We start from the raw sequence: 20,934 nt of genomic DNA, 5'->3' as shown, positions 1-20,934 counted from the left end.
GGAATAATAACAATTAAGATTCTTAATTATCAAAATACAAAAAAGTTTTGAGAACAGAAACAAATACTCCTACATAAGTTTTTTAAGGCCATAAAAATATTTAAATTGCTACTCAAGCCATTTGATAAATAAAGAAATTTTATCAAATAGGACAGTTTCTCTATTCAGTGAATGTGCAAGAAACTTGTTCAAATAGTGGTTCGGGATATGCTTGCACAGTTGAACGAAACCGGTTCGAAGAATACGTGAGGGCATCAATTTTAGAATCCTAATAGAAATACAAACAACACAACAAACCTAGAGTGACTCGACGGTTCTAGGATAATAAAATGACAGAATACACAACAGAGATGGCGACAACAGAAATAGCAAATATGTAGTATTGATAGTGATGACAACAATATTCTTCAACTTTCAAACCCTAGAATTGTTGAACCTTCTTTCAAGCCATATCTGAAACAAACTTGTGAATCCTTTAGGAACCATAAAATGAAAATTTCGAATTTCAGCACAAATTTCTTAACAGTTAGTAATGTAAATCAAAATTTAATTCGACAACTCATTTTTTAACAAAATTATGTGAGATAACTTTTCTGCAAAGCTCTCATACTTCATCAGGACTCATAAGTCATAAACCAATCCCCACTAACTGCAACTATCTAATCTCTGTACAGAAACTATCACAAGCTGGAAGTTGGTGCATCCAAGATGAAACTTGAAGAAAGTTAATAACATATTCTTTTTCAAAGTTCTGTTCTGTTATTGCAAAATGGACATGCTGTAATATCCTAATCAAAGAATTCAGAATACAGTTCACATCTTGGTATAGCACAAGTTGAATGAATCATCTTTGTTCACCAAAAATTGCAGTTTCTACCACAATAAATGAGATCGTTGATATTGCAACAGATCAACCACAATGCGAAAACAACATTTGAGAGAACACACTTCCTAAGGACAAAACATATACATCAAATTCCTTATATCTTATTATATATCAAGTACTCAAATCAAACAATGAAAAGTAGATGCTTTTCCTATAAATTCAGCATCACATTCTTAAGAATGGCTATTGATGCAAAACATTCCCAAAATATCAATTATTTGATTTGAGAATTTGGTGACAAGAATATAAACAGCTTTGATACAAGTTTGAGTTTCATCACTTGGTAACCTAAACAATACAAGGTTTTAAATTATAGGTCCACAATCACATTTACAATTGCAATGCAAAGGTTTTCGGAAAATCTACTTCTGCAATTGTGGCCGCATCAGCCATGGTATCTGCAATTTGCCACAACATCAAAGATTGTGATTCAACGTAACAACGGTCACAATTTAAAACCTTGCTAAACATAACTACCATTAACTAAAGCAATGGTACACAACAATAACTACATTTGCAATGCAAAAATTTGGCGCCCTTTGTCTCATTGTTTGCAATTGTACCCCATGAAGCACCGACACAGACACCAACACATAACATGCGATCTAGACACTAGACATAACACGTAGACATTGATAATTATTTGACAAATAAATATGAAGTAATTAAAATAATCACATGTGTTAGTGTCATGTCTGTGTCAGACACAGACATTTGTCGAACACCGAACACGATATTGATCTAAAGTGTCGTGACTATGGCTGCATCAATCAATTTATATGCAATTTCACACAATTCCAAAGATCATATCATAATCGTAACCGCGACCACAATTTAAAATCTTACTAAACATAACCGCCATTAATCCGAATAATCTGACCATTAACCCATTCACCAGCATCAGAAGCCAAAAACCCTACCAAAGGAGCAACATCCTTAGTCTCACCCAATCTCCCCAACGGCGACTCATCGATAATCTTCTTAACCTGCTCCTCCGTCCTCCCTCCGAAAAACAGCTCCGTCGCAATCGGTCCCGGAGCCACACAATTCGCCGTAATCCCTGTTCCCTTCAACTCCTTCGCCAGAATCTTCGTCATCGCCTCAACCGCTGCTTTTGCAGCCGTATACGCCGCAAATCCAGGCCTGAACGCCGCAACCTGAGACGACGAAAACAATATAATCCTCCCACCGCCACCACGTTTCAACCGATTCGCTGCCTCACGCGCGCATAGAAATGCACCACGCGCGTTAACCGCGAAAACGCGGTCGAAACTTTCGATTGTAGTATTTGCGACGGAGGGATAGGTGCTGTCGAGGACTCCGGCAGTGTTGACCAGGATATGAACCGGTGAGTCGAAGGCGCGTTCGGCGGAGTCGAAGAGAGATTGGACTTGAGCTTGATCGGAGATATCAGCGCGAACGACGATAGCTCGAGGAGGGAGGGAGCCGGCGTTGAGGTCGGCGGCGAGTGAATCGGCTGGAGATGAGTTGGAGGAGGAGTAGTTAATGACAAGTTTAGCGCCGAGTGAACTCAGGTGAAGAGCGAGTTGACGACCGATTCCGCGGGACGAACCGGTAACGATTGCGACTCGGTCTTGAAGAGGAAGTGACTCGGTGGAAGCGTTAAGTTGTTGTGGTGTTGTAGCCATTCAGTTACAGTTACGGTTACAGTTACGGTTACAGATTTTTGCCTTGCTTGTTGAACAGCGAAGACACTGAATTTTTTTTTAAGCTTCAACTTGAATTTGAAAGAACAAAAACTAAATCGTTTATCATATCAAAATTTAAAAAATAAAATTGAATACAAAATTAAAAAATTATTATGCATGTTACACGAGGTAAACTTTTTGGATTAATTAAGGCTTAAATAAATGGTCAATTCTAACATGCACAAGTGCATCATGTCTTTCATGGTGCACAAGTTCATGGTATTGTTATAACGAATACGAATTTTACAAAAAATTCACGTTTGAATTGATAGTTTATATCATATAGATCGTTCATGTCAAATTTTAAAGAAATTGAAAATCATATGATATGTCATTGAGATTCATAAGATTAACGGTTTATAAGTTTTTATTAAATACCGTTAACTTTGATGGATCTCAGTGACATATCATATATCATATGATTTTTAATTTCTTTAAAATTTGACATGGATGATCTATATAGCGTAAACTATCAATCCAACGATGGATTTTACAAAATTCGTATTCGTTATAACGATATCATCAACTTGTGCACCATGAAAGACATGATGGACTTGTTCATATTAGCCAAAGCCTAAATATCAAATGTCTATGAGTTTCAGTTTAATCGACAAAAATGCCGAAATTTTTAGTCTAAGGAAGATGTATTGGATTAGGATTTCATAAGATTTTAAAAGACTTTGGCTTTAATGCAGTTTTGATCCCCCTATTTTGAAAAACCTGAACTTTTGATCCCCCTATTTTAAAACTCAGCACTTTTGATCCCCCTATTTTAGTTTTTTGTTAGTTTTAGTCCTCCACCTCAATTTGGTCAAACTTTTGCTTATGTGTCATGCTCACTGATGACGTGGCATTGTGTCATGCTTATGTGTCATGCTCACTGATGACGTGGCATTAAAGCCAAAGACTTTTTTATAATAAAAAAATCTTATAGTATTCAATCAAGACTTTTACAAAAGTTAAATAAATCTCGTGATATTCAATTAAGACAACTAAGATTTTTTTTTCAAGGCAACAAAATCTGCTGGTATTCAATTGAGATTTCCTAACACTTTTAAAATATCTATTGGTATTCAAAAATCTATGAATTTTGATGTACTTTTCTTTGCAATGGATTTTGATGAACTTTTTAGTTAAAAATACACATAAAATACTATTCCAACAATCTCACTCAAATACTCGAGACTTTTTATAATCTTCTTTCTTACAACTATCACGTTCTTTTGTACAATTTTTTTTTATGCAATTCTTTCTTATGACCTGAATCAATCAATATTTTTATCGCAACCGGTCTCAAAACATCCATGATCCATCATTGTTTATAATCTATGTCCATGCAAATCGATTCAGTACCCCAATCATAAAATACAACATCTTACTCCACCTTTTAGGTATACTTTTTAGGTAAATTAAGAGCATTAAGAGACATCATAGAGATTAACCATTTAGGTATACTCGATACTTAGGAATTACTATTTATTTGTACTTGCAATATGGAAAATAATCATAGTCTTGAAATGTCTGATACTAATAACGAGGAAGAGGAAAATATTAGTCAAGCTAGGGAAATTTCACCGGTACTACTATTTTCTCAAAATGCACAAGAACTAGAAATGTCTTCTAAACCAAAGGCAAAAGGCAAGAAGCGTAAGGGTAAGGATAAAGGAGGGTGTATTGTTGATAGAAAAAGAATGTTGTAAATGTAATGGATGTGGAAAATTACTGAGTTGTAAATCATCCATTGGAACTCCTCATTTACAACGTCATAAAGATAGTTGCAGGAAGACCGCTAAATATTGTGATATGGGTGATATAACGATTACTGAAGGAAAATTAAGAAATAAAAAGTTTGACTCTAAGGATAATCGTGAAATTTTAGTTAAAATGGTGATTACACATATGTGCACCATATAATATAGTTGAGTAGAAGGTCTTTAGAGAATACCAAAATTTTTTGAATGATGGTTGCATTTTTCTGACGTACTATTTCAGTATTTCCAAAGATGTTTTTGAAAGTTTATGGTGATGAGAAACAAAAGTTGAAATCACAATTAACTTAAATTTGTGGGAGAGTTTGCTTAATTTCTGATTGTTGGACTGCATGCACTAATGAAAGTTTTATTTCTTTAACGGTTCGTCATGTTGATTTGAACTGGAATTTGCAAAATAAGATTCTTTGAATTTGCTCACATGGAACCTCCACATACTTGGCAAGAATTAACATTAAAGGTGCTGAAAAAGTGATTGGAGCATAGAAAAGAAAGTTTTCTCTATCACATTGGATAATGCCTTTGCAAATGACACTGTGAAAAACTTTTTGAAAGAACACTTGAGAATTTCAAATAGCCTGTTACTTAATGGAGAGTTCTTTCATATAAAATCTTATGTCTTGAACCTCATTCTTCAAGATGGATTGAAGACGGTTTGTGATGCATTGCATAAGATTCGGCAAAGTGTAACTTATGTAAGGGTGACAGAAATTAAAACTCTTCATTTTTTTTGGATGTGTTAAGAATATTGGTGATATTGACACAACAATTGGAATGAGATCAGACTATGTTACTAGATGAAACTCCACCTTTATAATGCTTCAGAGTGCGATTAATTATCACCGAGCCATCTAGTAACATGGTCTGATCTCAGTCCAATTATTGTGTCAATATCACCAATATTCTTAACACATTCAAAAAATTGTAGTGTTCTTCTTTCTGTTACCCTTACATAAGTTACACTTTGTCTAATCTTATGCAATGCATTACTAACTGTCTTCAACACATCTTGAACAATGAGTTTCAAGACATAGCAGAGCATCTTATATGAAAGAACTCTCCATTAAGAAACAAGCTATTTGAAATTCCCAAGTGTTCTTTCAAAAAATCTTGCATAGTGTCATTTGCAGAGGCATTATCCGAAGTGATTGAGAAAACTTTCTTTGCCATGCCCCAATCACTTAACATTTTTTGCACCTTCAGTGCTAATTCACACCAAGTATGTGGAGGTTCCATGTTAGCAAATTCAAGAATCTTATTTTGCAAATTCAAGTTCAAATCAACATGACGAACCGTTAAAGAAATAAAACTTTCATCACTGCATGCAGTCCAACAATCAGAAGTCAAGCAAACTCTCCCACAAATTTGAGCTAATTGTGATTTCAACTTTTGTTTCTCATCAACATAAACTTACAAAACATCTTTGGAAATAGTATTTCTAATAACAAAAATGCAATCATCATTCAAAAACTTTTGGTATTCTCTAAAGACCTTCCACTCAACTATATTATATGGTGCACATATGTGTAATCACCATTTTAGCAAAAATTTCAGGATTATACTTAGAGTCAAATTTTTTATTTCTTAATTTTCCTTCAGTAGCAATCATTATATCACTCATATCACAATATTTAGCAATCTTCCTATAACTATCTTTATGACATTGTAAATGAGTAGTTCCACCAGATGATTTACAACTCAGTAATTTTCCACATCCATTACATTTACAACATTCTTTTTCCATCTACAATACCAACCTTAACAAAATATAGCCACATGTAAGATGTTAGGGCCTTAGACTTACGCTCACCCTCCTTATCCTTATCCTTATGCTTCTCGCCATTTGCCTTTGGTTTAGATGACACTTCTAGTTCTTGTGCATTTTGAGCAAATAGTGGTGCCGGTGGAATTTCCCTAGCTTGACTAACAATTTCCTCTTCCTCATTATCAGACATTTCAAGACTATGACTATTTTTCATATTGCAAGCACAAACAAATAGTAATTCCTACATGATTATAATTCCAAAAAAATATATAATATCAATCATTATAATCCAAACATCATACAAAACAACATAAATGAGCATGAACCAAACATAATTATAATTCCATTTTTGTTTCCTCTCTAACATATACTTGAGACATTGCAGGAAATGCTAGAAGATGAGAACAATGGAGGCCTGTCTGCTGTTGACAATAGTGTTCATTTGCAGTCTAATCCTTTATTTGTTGACAAAATTGTAATGGCGGGATCTGGAAACCAGACCCGCCAGCAAAAATGAATATCATAAGTTGGAACTGTCGCAGAATAGGTAGCCCGCGTACAGTTCCTAGTTTAAGTTACCTCGTCCTAGTTTAGAATCACATAAAGTTTCACATAGAAATAAAACATCCGGTTTATAGACACGGACGAGGTAACTTAAACTAGGAACTGTACGCGGACTACCTATTCTGCGACAGTTCCAACTTATGATATTCATTTCTGCTGGCGGGTCTGGTTTCCAGATCCAGCCATTACAATTTTGTCAACAAATAAAGGATTATATTGCAAATGAACACTATTGTCAACAGCAGACAGACCTCCATTGTTCTTCTTGTGACAGAGTTTCAAATGATGTTAGATAATAGAACAGCAAACGGACGAGGAATCAGAACGACGAACGGAGGATGTCGGCAGCGCGACGGAGACCAACAGAGGACTTAGGTTTTCAATTCCATGTTCTTTTGCATCATGATTGTGTTCTCCTTTCCAAATGTATTGTTTGTGTAATTATGTTGCTTGTTGGACTTGGTGATCCCATATTTTAAACGGACTGGGTAAAAAACCCCAAAAAATTTGGGTGGAAATTTTAAGGCCCAAGTCCTACGTTTTCATGGGCTTGGCGGGCCGGCCCATGCGAGCTAGCCTATTTTGATAGCTCTGACTTACTTAACTAATTTTTAATTGGAAAACCCTATTCACTAAGTGTACATCTTAATACTCCCCTTTGACTTCCTATTTCAATGGTTTAATTTTACAACATGGGCTATATAAAATAAGGTAAAAACAAAATGAAATGAAATGCACTTATAAAATATCTTAATGAAAACTCAGTGAAGAAAATCTCAACAAAAAAATTGTGTTGAAAACATGACGGATGACGGAGGGACTAACAAAACTCAGGTTAATTTTTGTCATAGACTAAAAATTGTATTTTTACTAAAAAAGGCTAACCTAAATTCCTGTGTTTTTTCTACAAGACAGAGAATGAGACTTCACTCTTCAAAATACTATAAAATTCCATCAAGAAAAAGATTGCATATTTTTTTTGAAGAAGGAAAAAGATTGCATATTAATTTAGCAAACTTTTTATATCAGCAAAGGTTCATCTTCCAAATTAGAAATGTGGTTTGGGTCATATGTGTTGCTCTTGAAATTCATAGCCAAAAAATGAATACACGATTTCATTAACAAGAAAAACAGTTTATCTTACCATTTCAATGTCTGCTTGCCTCTGCATTGCAATGCAGAAACACGAAATTTACAGCATCAAAACATGAAGAAAATAACTTCATTAATAAGATAAACATCAAAAGACATGGATAAATCTACACCATGATTCATTACTGGATAAAGGATCATAATTATGACTATGTTAGTTGGTTAGTTAGGTAGCTTTTACACAGTTTAAATAGCTTGTATGTTAATTCAGTTGTATAAGAGAATTATTAATTAATTAATTTTCAGTACATTTGGAAAGAAGTCACCTATGTAGCTCTCTTTTATCTCTGATCTCTGTGACCAAAATACATTTGAGAATGGAAAAATACTTGTCAGATAATTTATAAGCTTTTCCTTACTTACAAATCAACTCTTCACAGGAATCACCAAAATACTCGGCAGCAATCTGGAGGTCAATTAAGAGATGTCTATCTTTTTTCAGCCCCGTGAAAAATGAAAAGGTCTCCCATATCATCCCTAGTTACATAAATCATGAAAGAACATAAGAAAATGATCCGGTCGAAATCAAACCACAAACATATAAAAAAACAATACATATTTAATTGTTTTTAAAATACTTATTATTTAATTCATTTCTCTTTCTACTTTTTCTCAATTATGTGTGCGTGATCAAATTGAGTATCCAAATGTTGGTGACAATGCATGCATTCCTCCCAATATAAAAAACTCAGGAATAGATTCTCACCTTTCTCTGTCTTTTCACCAACCACCATTGTCTTCAACCATAACACAGGAAAAGGTATAATATCATGGCTGCAAAACATAAATGTCAAAGTAAATGTTATCTATACCATATATCTACAAGGAAATAGCAGAGAATATATATTTTTTCATTAAAGAAAAAAAATATATAATAGTTGATAAAACAAATCTATGTATGGTAACCATATTAGGCATCCACAGGAAAAATGCATAACATTTTTTATGAGGTTTTGTAAGGATTAAGAATATGTAAAATTTCTGAAATGTAAAAGCACCCTACATGTGTTCAACCAAAGATTTTAAAAGGTTAGGCAAGTGTATAGGACAAAAGTCAAAACTATACAAAACTTGATTATACTCAATTTCTTGCAATCCCTTGATTGGATGTTCTGAGCACATTTCTTTCATATGACCGAAAAACATTAATCCATACCGCTGCTGCTTATAAAGAAAACAAAACACAACGTGCACATGACCTTCAAACATCAATTGACAGATCATGTCTTTCATGCAGAGGCCAGTGAGTTTTTAATATTGGTAATGCAATAAGATAAGTGGAGTCAAATAATGCACACATATGACATAAAGGAAATCAAGCATTTCATTCTATTGGATCTGCTCATCCCCAGATGCAACTAAAATTAAACTGTTCTCATAGATTCTTGTGTTGTAGAACCTTGCTTACTCTGTACCAAAATAAGTTATTAATGACCAATTTGAAACTTCTATGGAACTAAAAAGCTATAAAGAAAATAATATTCCAACTCAAACCAAAATGAAAAAAAATTCTAGCAATTGAGTAGAAAGATACATTATACATAGGCATGCTGAAAAAGACCTATTGAAGCTTTACAGAAATGAGCAACCAGAGGTTACTCTCGTTACAAGGTAGCACAAATCCATCATTCTTTCCGTTCCTTCCGAATTGCACTGTCCATCTTGTCACCTTTAGAGTCCCTCGCACTAACCAACACCAAACCAGACTGCGTCAAGCTGTTGCATGTTAATGGTGACATTGTAACTCCCTTCAAAGCCGGTGCTCATCTATGTTCACTGGAATGATGGTTTATGTTAGACAAGATGTTACTGTAACCACTGAAAAGGTTTTAAGAGTTTACTATAGGAAGAAGTTTAGAAATAAAAATTAGGCCTCTGGATGTATAGAATGAGAGGCAGCGGTAGTTGCAAGGTTAGTGGGTTAGGTTGTTATTTCGGCTATCTTTCAGTTTTGGGGGATCCATATATAGAAGTCCCTAATTCTGTTTTAGGATCTCTTTTATAATCATTCGTTGAGTTTTAACTGATTTATCCAGTGTGAGGGGAGAATAGCTCATTTGTATAATCTTTCTTTTCTGTTATCAATAAACTCGGACAAATAATTCTCTTTCTGCATGTGGCTGTTCAGAGTAACTTAACAGTTTCCATATGCAATTTTGAAAATTTCAAACTTTAGTAGACCCCAAAGCAATTTTTGCAATCACTAACATTACCAGGTCACAGTCAGTAATCTCAGTTACAAATTATTTTAGCTTATGTTTGGAACTGCGTTCAACTTTCAATTCTTGCATTCCAAGACAATTGGCACAATGGTTTCTGAAAACTACAAATTGTAGCTTTTGATACAACACACGTCTAAAATATTGTAACCGTGGAAACAAACAAGTTGTTAGTAATATATATAATGAATAATAAATATGGCACATTGGTGTATCACGTGTTTGGTGTCAAACCATAGACGACACCTTGCAGAAAAGTCAAGGTAGGACATATTACCATGTACATACATTTTGATTAACATTATTGCATAAGCATCATGACACTATCTTATCCAAAAATGTATCCAATAACTTCATGTTAGAGATCTTACCGTGGGGCACAGGCATGGCTGACCAATAAAACCATCTTCCACGCTTGTCACAAATTATGGTCCACACCACAAGTCTTGAGGGATCCATTCATTTTGGCCAACCTTCTTCCATCTTACCAATAATCTTTACACGAACAAATACCGACTTTGAAATGATGAAAGCGATATGAATCTCTCACTATGATTGCTCGATTTGATATTTCAGAGACATGCTTAATCCAATTGTGGCAATCCCCACAAACACGAAGATTTTTAAAAACATAAATAGGAGTTGAGCTAGACAAACTGAGCAACCCAAAAGCAATAGCCAGTTTCTCACTATGAATGGTCTCTTTTGGATCCTTCTGACGTATTTCTGCATCACTGAGAAGGCTGTTGTACTGTGGTACATAACCTTTTTCAGCTGCCCGAAAATCCAGATCTCTGATATATTCATATATCATATCCGCGCGTGGATGATTTTGATCACCAGCAAAAAAAGCATGAACTGAATTATTAACCTCAATCCAGCTACGGCCAGGCTCTTTCTTAACACCTTGATCTCTCATCATTTGCCTCGTCCGATCCCTACAACCCCATTTCCCAGACACTGCATACATATTTGAAAGCAGAACATATGTTGCTGAATCTTTTGGTTCCAATTCCAGAAGATGACTTGCAGCAAACTCTCCAATATCAAGATTCTTATGAACATTACAAGCACTTAAAAGGGTCCTCCACACCATTGCATCTGGTTGAATTGGCATTTCCTCAACAAATCTCCTTGCACGACTTAAAAGACCGGACCGTCCAAGAAGATCCACAACGCATGCATAATGTTCAGGTTTTGGCACCAAGTTATGAGCTTCAGTCATTGATTGGAAGTAGCTAATTCCCTCATCCACCAAACCGACATGGCTACATGCTGATAAAACTCCCACAAATGTGACATGGTTTGGCAATAAACCAAGCTGTTTCATATCCTCAAAAAGCCTTAGTGCTTCAAATCCACGGCCGTGCTGGGAATAACCAGTAATCATGGCATTCCAAGAAATTTCATTTTTGTCAGGCATTTCAAAGAATTGTCTCTCGGCATCATCAATACAACCACATTTTGCATATAGAGTGATCAAAGCATTAGAAACCTCGGTTTCGTAATCATAGCCAGTTTTTCTAATCATGGCATGAATCTGCTTCCCTAGTCTAACATTAGCAACATTGGCAGCAGCACTAATAGCAGAGCCAAAAGTGAATGAATTAACTTCTATTCCAGCTTTATTCATTTGAGTGAATATATTCAGTGATTCCTCAAAATGTCCACTTTGTGCAAAACCAGATATCAATGAGTTCCATGATATATTATCTTTGGCAAATATTTGATCAAAAGCAAAGTAGGCTTCTCGTACTTTCCCACACCTAGCATAAAGACTAACAAGTGCATTACCAATTGAAAGATCATCTGAATAACCAGATAGATATGACTGTGCGTGAATCTGCCGTCCTTGATCAAGTGCTTGGATACCTGCGCATGCACTTATTGCACTTGCGAATCCTATATTATCAGATTGTATCCCTTGATCTTGCATTTCTTTAAAAAGGTTAAGAGCTTCAGCAAACTTATCATGTAGTGTATACCCAGCAATCATAGCTGTCCACGAAACAACATCATTTTCTTTTAGTCTTCTAAAAATTTTCAGGGCAGCATCTAGTTTTCCATGTTTAGCATACATGTCAATAAGCACACTAGAGACATACACATTGAACTGAAATCCAGTTTTCAGTACTTGAGTATGAATCTGTTCTCCTAGATCAAGAGCTCCCAAAGTAGTGCAAGTTTTCAAAATACGTGGATAGGTGAATTGATTAGGTACAATGCCTTCAATCTGCATCTGTGTAAATATTTCAAATAATTTGTCTAAATTCTCTAACTGACCATAAGCTACAAGTATCATATTCCACATCACCACATTTTCAGTTTCAGATGCAAGGAAAAAATCATGGGCGGCTTTTATATCCGAGCATTTTACATAAAGATCAAGAAGTGAACCTTCAACGACGATGTCTGAAGTCATTCCAGCCTTTATTGCATACGAGTGGAATTGCTTTCCACTCAGAAGAGCTGTAGCTGATGCACAGGCACTCAAAAGACTTGCAATCGTAACACAGTCAGGCTTTTGGCAATCAAGATGCATTTTCTTAAACAACGCTAAAGCTCTATCACTATATCCTTGTTGAGCTAGACCCGAAATGAGTGAGTTATAGGAAACGCTATCCCTCTGCGACATTGAATTAAAAACCTGCACTGCAGATATCAAATTACCCGAACGTGAATATAATGTCACAAGTGCATTGTAAACTGAATATGTTTCGGAAGAGAATCCCTGCTTCAAAATAAGTCCATGGAGCTGCTTCCCAAGCTTAAAAAACTCTACTTTTGTACAGGCACTTAGCACACTCGAAAAAATATACGGGGTGGGGCAGATTCCTGACGTGTGCATCTGACAAAACAGAAGCATTGCTTCTTCTTGATACCCATTTTGCGATAAGCCAGATATCATAGCCACCCAAGAAACACTATCCCTCGCCTTTAAATTTCCAAAAACCTTCTTAGCAGAATTCAGGAAACCATTTTTAAAATAGAGATCAATCAAAGGATTACATATAAAAGGACTACTTTCAAAACCACGAGTTACAATCATAGCATGAATTTGCTCCACAAAGTGAAAAGGAACTACATTACCACTACAACCCCTCAAAACCATAGAAAAAATCTTCTCATTAGGCTCCACCTTTTCCTTAATCATCCGCTGAAACAAACCCGGAATACGACCCATCAACCTCTCCACAACCAACCTCTCTAAAATCCTATTCCAACAAGACAAAGTTCTAACAGGCATTTCATCAAACACCTTAACTGCACAATTCAAATCACCAAATGCAAGATAAAATTCCATAAGACGTTCACACAAAACCACTTCATCAACAAAACCCATCTTAAGAATCTTCCCATGAAGCTTCAAACCATCAGAAAACGACGACCTGGAATTCAAACAGTCATCTAATAACCACAAAAAAGTTTGAGAATTTGCACGAACACCGCGTTGTTCCATGAGATACAAGAAACTAATTCCACTTGCATTTGCATCATCCCTTTCATTCGCCTTCTCCGGAAGTTCATCATTACTGTGTGCATAGTGTAATGCAGAAAAACTCAAATTTGCAGAAAGTAACTGCACAGAGAAAAAAGAAAAAACACAAAGTTGTTTTGTTAGTGGAACAGAACAAGAAGCATGAAGATAACATAGTATGTTGTTGTTTAGAATTACCTTGTGATTGTTGAAAATGGGTTTGGTGAGGAAATTGAGATGGTTGAATTTGCATGGTAGTTGAGAGTAGAAATTGGGAAATATGGAGAAGAATGGACGAAGAGAAAATGGAGAAAAAGAAAGCATAGGTTGGTGGCGGGATAACATCTCATTTGTGTGGAAACCGTTAGTTCGTGCTGTTCTAAACCTTAGGTTTGGGCATCCGGGTTCAGGTCGAAGTCGAAAATAACATAATCGATAAAAACTGTAATCATTTAATTTTAACAAAATTTTGACCGTCTATATCTTTGGTTTGTTTGGGTGGCGGACTATACAGATGGCAGATAGAACAGATTGGTTATTACATTTTAAAAAAAAAAAAGAATGAAACTTTATTTACATCTAAAACGTCACTATCCAAAAATTCTTAATTTTTAAATAATTCAAAAGAGACATGCTATTTCAACACAAATTCAAGACACAAAGTTGACATGTATTTTCTCTCCCCTCACAAGCATGCATATCGAGATATACAAATAATATTAAAAAAATGAAAAAATATATTTGTTGTATATTTGTCAAAGATATGTGTCTACATAACATTTTCCAATTCAAAATTTTGTACAAAATGTAACAAAGTATAGAAGAACTAAATGAAAAAAATAAAGAGGGTGAGATGTTGTTACATTATTTCAAATTTGTAATCTACGGACGATAATTGATCAAGTAGAAGAGAAAAATAAATATATATTTTGCATTTCATTCATCAACATATTATAAGCTAGTAAAATATAACATTTCTTTCATATATCAAAGATGGATAAAAACAACAAAACGAAGAATATACGGGATTGAGAGAGAGGAAGAGAAGGAAAAAAATTAATTTGCATCTTAATGATTGTTTTGTCGGTTTCGGTTACGAAGAGAAAGAATTATAGATACCCGCACTCGCCATATGCAACTATTCATGTCCAATTTTCAGCAATTGTTGACCCGAAACCCGACTCACACCGGACCAGATACTTCAATGTGTTATCAGTTATATCAGTTTCCAGCCGGGTCACGGGTCTGTGATCAACCCTACTAAACATTATGAAAAATTAAGTGTTCCTAAGTAAAATCAGATTAAAAATTGTTCTCAAATCGAACTCGATAACATCTCTTTTCTTGAAAATTGTCAATTAGGTGAGACATAACATTTAAATTGAAAAAAACTAATTTCTTAATTGAGACTTAACATTTCTATAAGGAATTAGGTTTCTTAAATTGTATTTCAGCCGATTAGTTGTTGAGATTGATATGTTAGAAATTGTTTTCTGAATTCTAGCTAAGAACTAGATTTTTTTTATTAGCTCTTAGTGGGAGCTAACTATTTAAAAATGTTGAAGCGTCGTGCTTATAAAACATTTTTTAAATACCACGAATGTTAACAAATGTTTTTGGGATACTCTTGATATCTATTACTAATATATTAAAATTGATTACCTTACCACCAAATTTATTAATCTATCTTTAGTATATTTAACGACATTGCAAATTTTATATCATTTATTGTAACCACGTTGAAAGTTTTTAATGTCACTCCAAATTGAAGAAAATATATGATAATTGATAGGTCTAACTTAACTCAAAATTCTATGTCTCATGATTTGAGTCCAAGTAAGATCAAATGCAACAAAATTCCAAAAAAGCTTGAGAGTACCTTCATCAAAAGCTGACGAACATTGTGTTAAGATATTTTCATGGACAAAGAGTCCCGACAATCCAGAGTTCAACCGTGAAATTAAAAAAGTCAGGTAAAAAATTATTCCCATAAAAAATCTTTGATTAATTACTTAATTAACATGCTTAATATGAGAAGAAAGAATTAACGAGAGATATAAAAATTATAAATTCAAGATATACAGCGTGGGCAAACTCGATCAGTGAAACTAAAGTGGCATGCAATACTTTACTTTCATAGTTTCATTGAGCCAACAATGGTTAAATACTAAATTAATTAAACTCAATTGGGATTTGGATGGATTTTAAAAAACTTTTTTATGATTAAAAAATCTTGTGGTATTCAATCAAGGCTTTTATGAAATCTAAATAAGTCTTATGATATTCAATTGAGACAAAGATTTTTTTTCAAGGAAACAAAATCCGTGGTATTCAATTGAGATTTCTCTAAACTTATGAAATGACTCTTGGTATTCAAAAATCCACAAATTTTGATGGATTCTTTTGCATAGTGGATTTTGAGAGACTTTTTAATTAAAAATACACAAAACACTCATCTAACAATATCAATCAAACCCTCAAGACTTTCAAGACTTTTTTCTTTTGCGGACTACCCTCATGTTCTTTCTTACAATTTCAATCGATTTTTTTATGTATATTGGCCACGTAGAGAACTGCTCTCATCTAACTTGAATCAATATTATATTGTTTATGCTATATAGCCACACAATTCAAACAAAATTAGGATATGCAGCAACACCATTCATATATATATATATATATATATATATATATATATATATATATATATATATATATATATATATGGGGGCTGCTAACTTAGACCCAGTTGGGTCTAAGTTAGCAAAGTGCACCTTTTCAGTTTGACCAAAATACCCATTCTTTTTAATTAATTAACCAAATTACCATCAATGGACGCGGATCCAGTGTCGCGCGCGTACCGCAGTACCATGGTTACAGGCTGTTGATTTCCATCAGACAGCCAAGATCTGATCTCATCAAGACTGTCTGATCAATCAGACAGCCCAGATCATCCGAATCCATCAGATTCCAGCGCGTGCACCACACTGGATTACACCCTGGAGAGAAGAATCTACTTTTTAAAAGCAGGACACGTGTCGCTGTCTGATTGGCTGGGCGTGATTTTTTTCCATTTAATATTTTGAACTCAATTATTTCGTTGTAAATTAATTTTTTATTTATTTTTTTTATACCAAAATTCATAATTTTTTTTTCTCTACAAATAGAGACTTGGTTCGTTTGATTTGGACACAGAAAAAAAAACCCAATTTTTCACTACCTTAATCTCATTTTTCACTACCTTACATCAACTCACTGAAACCATTCTACCAGCAAAATGGTTTCAGATTACAACTCTCTGAAACCATTGTACCAGATAAATGGTTTCAGAAGCAAACACAATTAATAAATTACTCACTGAAACCATTGTACCAGTAAAATGGTTTCAGAATACAACTATGTGCAACCATTCTACAAGCTAAATGGTTTCAGAAGCAAATAACTAATAATCAACTTACTGAAACCATTCTAACAGCAAAATGGTTTCAGATTACAACTCTCTGAAACCATTGTACCAGATAAATGGTTTCAGAAGCAAACACAATTAATAAATTACTCATTGAAACCATTCTACCAGTAAAATGGTTTCAGAATATAACTATGTGCAACCATTCTACCAGTAAAATGGTTTCAGAAGCAAACATTAGTTTTTAATTACCGTTTTATCTCATTTAATTAACTAAAAATAGTTTCAGGTCTCCAAAAATTTCATAAAATATACCAAAAGTTCCAGAATATTATCTACTATTTTCCTGGTATAATGGTTTCAGTGAGTTGGTTGAGTGGTGCGTGTTAAATTACAACACACAAGTAACGTATTTAGTAGACAAAAAATGAGATTAAGGTAGTGAAAAATTGCGTTTTTTTTTCGGTGTCCAAATCAAACGAACCAAGTCTCTATTTGTAGACAAAAAAAAATTATGAATTTTGGTATAAAAATAAAAAAATAAAAAATTAATTTACAACGAAATAATTGAGTTCAAAGTATTAAATGAACAAAAATCACGCCCAGCCAACCATTGTGTGACACGTGTCCTACTTTTAAAAAGCAAATTTTTCTCTCTCCAGGTTGTAATCCAGTGTGGTGCAGGCGCTGGAATCTGATGGATCAGGATGATCTGAGCTGTCTGATTGATCAGACAGTCTTGATGAGATCAGATCTTGGCTGTCTGATGGAAATCAACGGTCTGTAACCATGGTCCTTCGGTACGCGCGCGACACTGGATCTGCGTCTACTAATGGGTATTTTGGTTAATTAATTAAAAAGAATGGGTATTTTGGTCCAATTGAAAAGGTGCACCTTGCTAACTTAGACCTAACTAGGGTCTAAGTTAGAAAAACACTCATCTAACAATATCAATCAAACCCTCAAGACTTTCAAGACTTTTTTCTTTTGCGGACTACCCTCATGTTCTTTCTTACAATTTCAATCGATTTTTTTATGTATATTGGCCACATAGAGAACTGCTCTCATCTAACTTGAATCAATATTATATTGTTTATGCTATATCTATAATCTTGACAATAAGTGTCTAAAATTTTCCACTGTAGATTCACCAAAATTGGTGGGTCGCGTTTTTCCATCCCTTTGGCCGTTTTTCCCATTTGCCTAGGTGGACGAAAAATTCTCTCATGCTGTCAGGTTCTATTCAGGTTAGGGTTTATTTGGGAAAGGGTTTTTGTTTTTTTGTCGTATTTGCGTTTAGTGTGGGCGCCAATCTTAGTTATTCTCCTTTAGGGTTTCATCTTTTCAATTATTGATGAGTTCAATTATTTTCCCCCTTTATCCGTAAAATTTCTGGGTTTTTGAATTTCAAATCTAATCATTGTTTGGGTATAAATATGTGTTGTGTGTAAACCTCTAATCATCAAAATCTCTATCTCACCTGAAATACAACCCGATTTAATCATTATGGCCAAAGTTTGTAAGAAGTTTGACAGTGTTTCTGAGATTTTACCAAACAAGGATTGTGTTCGAATCAAGGTGCGTGTTCTTCGTATCTGGAAGATGTCTTCGTTCCTTAATCCTTCTGAAGTCAATTCAATTGAGATGGTTTTGGTTGATGAAAAGGTTAGTGCTAGTGCTAGCGATTCTATTTTTGTGTTGATGATAATTTACTCTCTTAAGAATTGAATTGGGATTTTGTATTGTTGTGATTTATTAAATTAATTTATGTTAATTTTTTACAATAGGGTGGAAAGATTCATGCCTCTATTAGGAAGCAGTTTTTATATATGTTTGAGTCTAAAATTGAAGAAGGACAAGTGTATCAGATGTCCTATTTTTCTGTTGTTCCTCAGACTGGTTTCTACAGAACTACTCTACATCCATACAAGCTATTATTCCAAATTAAGACAAAGGTTGTTGCTGTTAAGAGCTCTGATATATCTCATCATGGTCTCACATTGACAAGTTTGGCTGAAGTTTGTAGTCATGTCCATGATTATGAATTTTTAGTTGGTATGTGTTACATTATGTTTTTTTAAAAGTTTTGTTCATTGTTTATGTTGGTTCATTGTTAATCTGCTTGTCGTTTTGATGTAAGAAACAAATTTTATTTTTGCCAGATGTTATGGGTTTGTTATCTGGAATTTCTGCTGAGAGGGAATATGTTAGGGATGGAAATGTTACAAAGATGGTTGTGTTGGAGTTGACTGATACTAGGTATTGTTTAATTTGTCTATTGATACTCTTTCATTGGTTTGTTTATTTCTTTTTGTATTTGTTGTTTGAGTTTAAGCTGTATTGTTTATTGTTTTGTTTTTTATAGTGGGAAATGTGAATGTGCTTTGTTTGGGGATTATGTTGATGAGTTAAACAAGAAACTGGGCAAGACATCTGGTGGTCTCCCTGTGGTCGTAATTCAGTTTGCAAAGGTTAAGATATTTAGAGGTAATGTTCAAATTTGGAATTTGTTAATTATATTTGTGAATATAGTTTGAAGTTATTTTGATTTTTTTTGTAGACCAAGCATCCATTCAAAATGTCATCAACACTACAAAGATTTTTGTGAATCCTGATATCCCTGAAGCTGATGCATTTAAGGATAGGTTTGCTTAGTTTATTGTGATTTATTTTGCATATTGTTTGTTTGTATTATATGTCAATGGTGAAAAGTTTTTTTCTTATCCAGCATTGGTGTGCATGGTATTATGTTGGATGCCACTGTTTCTGTGATTGGGCCTCGTGCCAAACCTGCTATGGATGAAGAATTTCTGAGGATGTATCCAAAAAAAACTGTATCTGAACTAAGTGAAATGGAAGAGGAAGGGGTTTTTGCTGTTTTTGGGGTGGTTAGTTCTATTGTTCGTGGGGAGGATTGGTGGTATCCTGCATGCAAGTGTCATAAGTCTGTTATTGCTGATTCTGGGGCTTACTTTTGCAATGGATGCAACAAACATGTTTTTCAAGTTGTTCCAAGGTAAAATAAATGAAATGTATGGTGTGTAATTTAGTAATGTTTTGCAGTTTTTTGGTTGGATTTCGTTTTATTTCATGTGTTTTACCTTGTCTTTGGTTATTAATCGATCCCAAAACTATGTGCAGCGGTTCCATAAGAATGCAATTTCGATCCTCATACAAGTGGGAATTGGTCGTTACTTCCTCAATCTCTAGGGGTAGAAATGTCCTGGTATAGTTTTTAATTGATTTGTTTTCGTTGTTAAGCTTATTACTTAACATCGATCTTTTCTGGCTTTGCTGTGATGTTCTAATATTGTGTTTTGTTATTTTTGGTTGTAGAATTTTCCCAGGGAATACACCAGAAATTGTTTAATGAACTCTGATAGGAAGATCTATCTTATTGATGTTGCATCTGGAAGAGTTTACAATTCAAAGATTTTTACTTCAGGTCAAAATAAAGAAAACAAATTTGTTTACTCTTGTTGGAAGCAATTTGTGACTGAGAACAAGTTGAAGTTCAGAGATAAGGTTATCTTCAATGCCACCACCGGTGATAATGTTATCGAAGTCCAGATCCTGCGTCGTCGCCGTCGTTCACGTTAGTTAATATGTTGATTTTCTTATGGGTGTAATGAATTTAGTGTTATTCGTTTTGATTTATTTCTTGGGCTCTTGTGGTTGTGTTGTATCAGAGTTTTTAACTAATGGTGTTTTTATTTCTCTTGGACTATGATTAAAAATATAATTGTATTGACTTAGTTTGTGTGTTTTTAATTAAGAATCTATGTCTTCCCAAAGTAGAGTATAGTTATTTAGTAGCTAAAATTATTCACTGGTTTCTCTTTTGGTTATGAATAGACAATTGATTAATGTGTTGTATTTTTTCATTTTATATGAGGATTAACAAGGATAATTATTTGATGGCTAATTATGTAGTATACATTATTTGATTAAAAATTTATATCGTATAAATTATTGATTAAATTTTT

At 34.2% G+C, this 20,934-nt stretch overlaps 4 protein-coding genes across 12 annotated transcripts in view; 1 reads left to right on the top strand and 3 right to left on the bottom strand.

The window, feature by feature from the left end:
• Positions 1–1,084: 1,084 nt before the first annotated feature.
• LOC123882965 (NADPH-dependent aldehyde reductase-like protein, chloroplastic) lies at positions 1,085–2,666 on the bottom strand. The gene is made up of 2 exons (XM_045931638.1): positions 1,743–2,666; positions 1,085–1,284 (listed from the first exon to the last, which is right to left on the bottom strand). Exons 1-2 carry the CDS (start codon positions 2,533–2,535, stop codon positions 1,217–1,219), a joined length of 861 nt encoding a protein of 286 aa, XP_045787594.1. The 5' UTR covers positions 2,536–2,666; the 3' UTR covers positions 1,085–1,216.
• Positions 2,667–5,984: 3,318 nt separating this feature from the next.
• Positions 5,985–13,966, bottom strand: LOC123882960 (pentatricopeptide repeat-containing protein At4g13650-like). Of its 9 annotated transcripts, none has more exons than XM_045931628.1 (6): positions 13,741–13,966; positions 10,436–13,644; positions 9,380–9,621; positions 8,552–8,619; positions 7,838–8,322; positions 5,985–6,370 (listed from the first exon to the last, which is right to left on the bottom strand). In XM_045931628.1, the coding sequence occupies exons 1-2, from the start codon at positions 13,885–13,887 to the stop codon at positions 10,549–10,551; spliced, it is 3,243 nt and encodes a 1,080-aa protein (XP_045787584.1). In that variant the 5' UTR covers positions 13,888–13,966; the 3' UTR covers positions 5,985–6,370; positions 7,838–8,322; positions 8,552–8,619; positions 9,380–9,621; positions 10,436–10,548. The 9 variants fall into 9 exon arrangements, with proteins under 9 accessions (XP_045787584.1, XP_045787585.1, XP_045787581.1 ...); XM_045931629.1 differs by having other exon boundaries at positions 8,205–8,322; positions 13,741–13,926; XM_045931625.1 differs by having other exon boundaries at positions 8,209–8,322; positions 13,741–13,926.
• The window catches only part of LOC123882959 (pentatricopeptide repeat-containing protein At4g13650-like), a 90,258-nt gene continuing 75,308 nt past the window's right edge, over positions 5,985–20,934 (bottom strand). Inside the window, exons 4-6 of the mRNA XM_045931624.1 lie at positions 8,552–8,619; positions 8,209–8,322; positions 5,985–6,370 (exon numbers count right to left, since the gene is read on the bottom strand). The gene's annotated coding sequence lies outside the window, so the exon portion shown is untranslated. The remainder of the gene's footprint in view (positions 6,371–8,208; positions 8,323–8,551; positions 8,620–20,934) is intronic.
• Positions 18,455–20,563, top strand: LOC123885964 (replication protein A 70 kDa DNA-binding subunit-like). Its single transcript, XM_045935300.1, has 8 exons — positions 18,455–18,613; positions 18,736–19,003; positions 19,111–19,207; positions 19,314–19,435; positions 19,509–19,593; positions 19,677–19,964; positions 20,012–20,174; positions 20,285–20,563. Exons 1-8 carry the CDS (start codon positions 18,455–18,457, stop codon positions 20,546–20,548), a joined length of 1,446 nt encoding a protein of 481 aa, XP_045791256.1. The 3' UTR covers positions 20,549–20,563.

The sequence above is a fragment of the Trifolium pratense genome, linkage group LG5 (genome assembly GCF_020283565.1).
Source record: "Trifolium pratense cultivar HEN17-A07 linkage group LG5, ARS_RC_1.1, whole genome shotgun sequence".
NCBI classification, from domain to species: Eukaryota; Viridiplantae; Streptophyta; class Magnoliopsida; order Fabales; family Fabaceae; genus Trifolium; species Trifolium pratense.
The sequence above is the reverse complement of the archived record's forward strand: the minus strand, read 5'-3'. Positions and strand labels throughout refer to the sequence as shown.

What these genes read in the sequence shown, in the direction of transcription:
- LOC123882965 (XM_045931638.1), bottom strand. Translation starts at nt 2,535, where the DNA reads ATGGCTACAACACCACAACAACTTAACGCTTCCACCGAGTCACTTCCT. An exon ending in GATTATTCGGATTAATGGCG is followed by an intron (nt 1,285 to 1,742) that starts GTTATGTTTAGT and finishes GGCAAATTGCAG; the next exon opens with ATACCATGGCTGATGCGGCC.
- LOC123882960 (XM_045931628.1), bottom strand. Translation starts at nt 13,887, where the DNA reads ATGTTATCCCGCCACCAACCTATGCTTTCTTTTTCTCCATTTTCTCTT. An exon ending in CCATTTTCAACAATCACAAG is followed by an intron (nt 13,645 to 13,740) that starts GTAATTCTAAAC and finishes TTCTCTGTGCAG; the next exon opens with TTACTTTCTGCAAATTTGAG.
- LOC123885964 (XM_045935300.1), top strand. Translation starts at nt 18,455, where the DNA reads ATGGCCAAAGTTTGTAAGAAGTTTGACAGTGTTTCTGAGATTTTACCA. An exon ending in TGATTATGAATTTTTAGTTG is followed by an intron (nt 19,004 to 19,110) that starts GTATGTGTTACA and finishes TATTTTTGCCAG; the next exon opens with ATGTTATGGGTTTGTTATCT. An exon ending in CTAGGGGTAGAAATGTCCTG is followed by an intron (nt 20,175 to 20,284) that starts GTATAGTTTTTA and finishes TTTTGGTTGTAG; the next exon opens with AATTTTCCCAGGGAATACAC.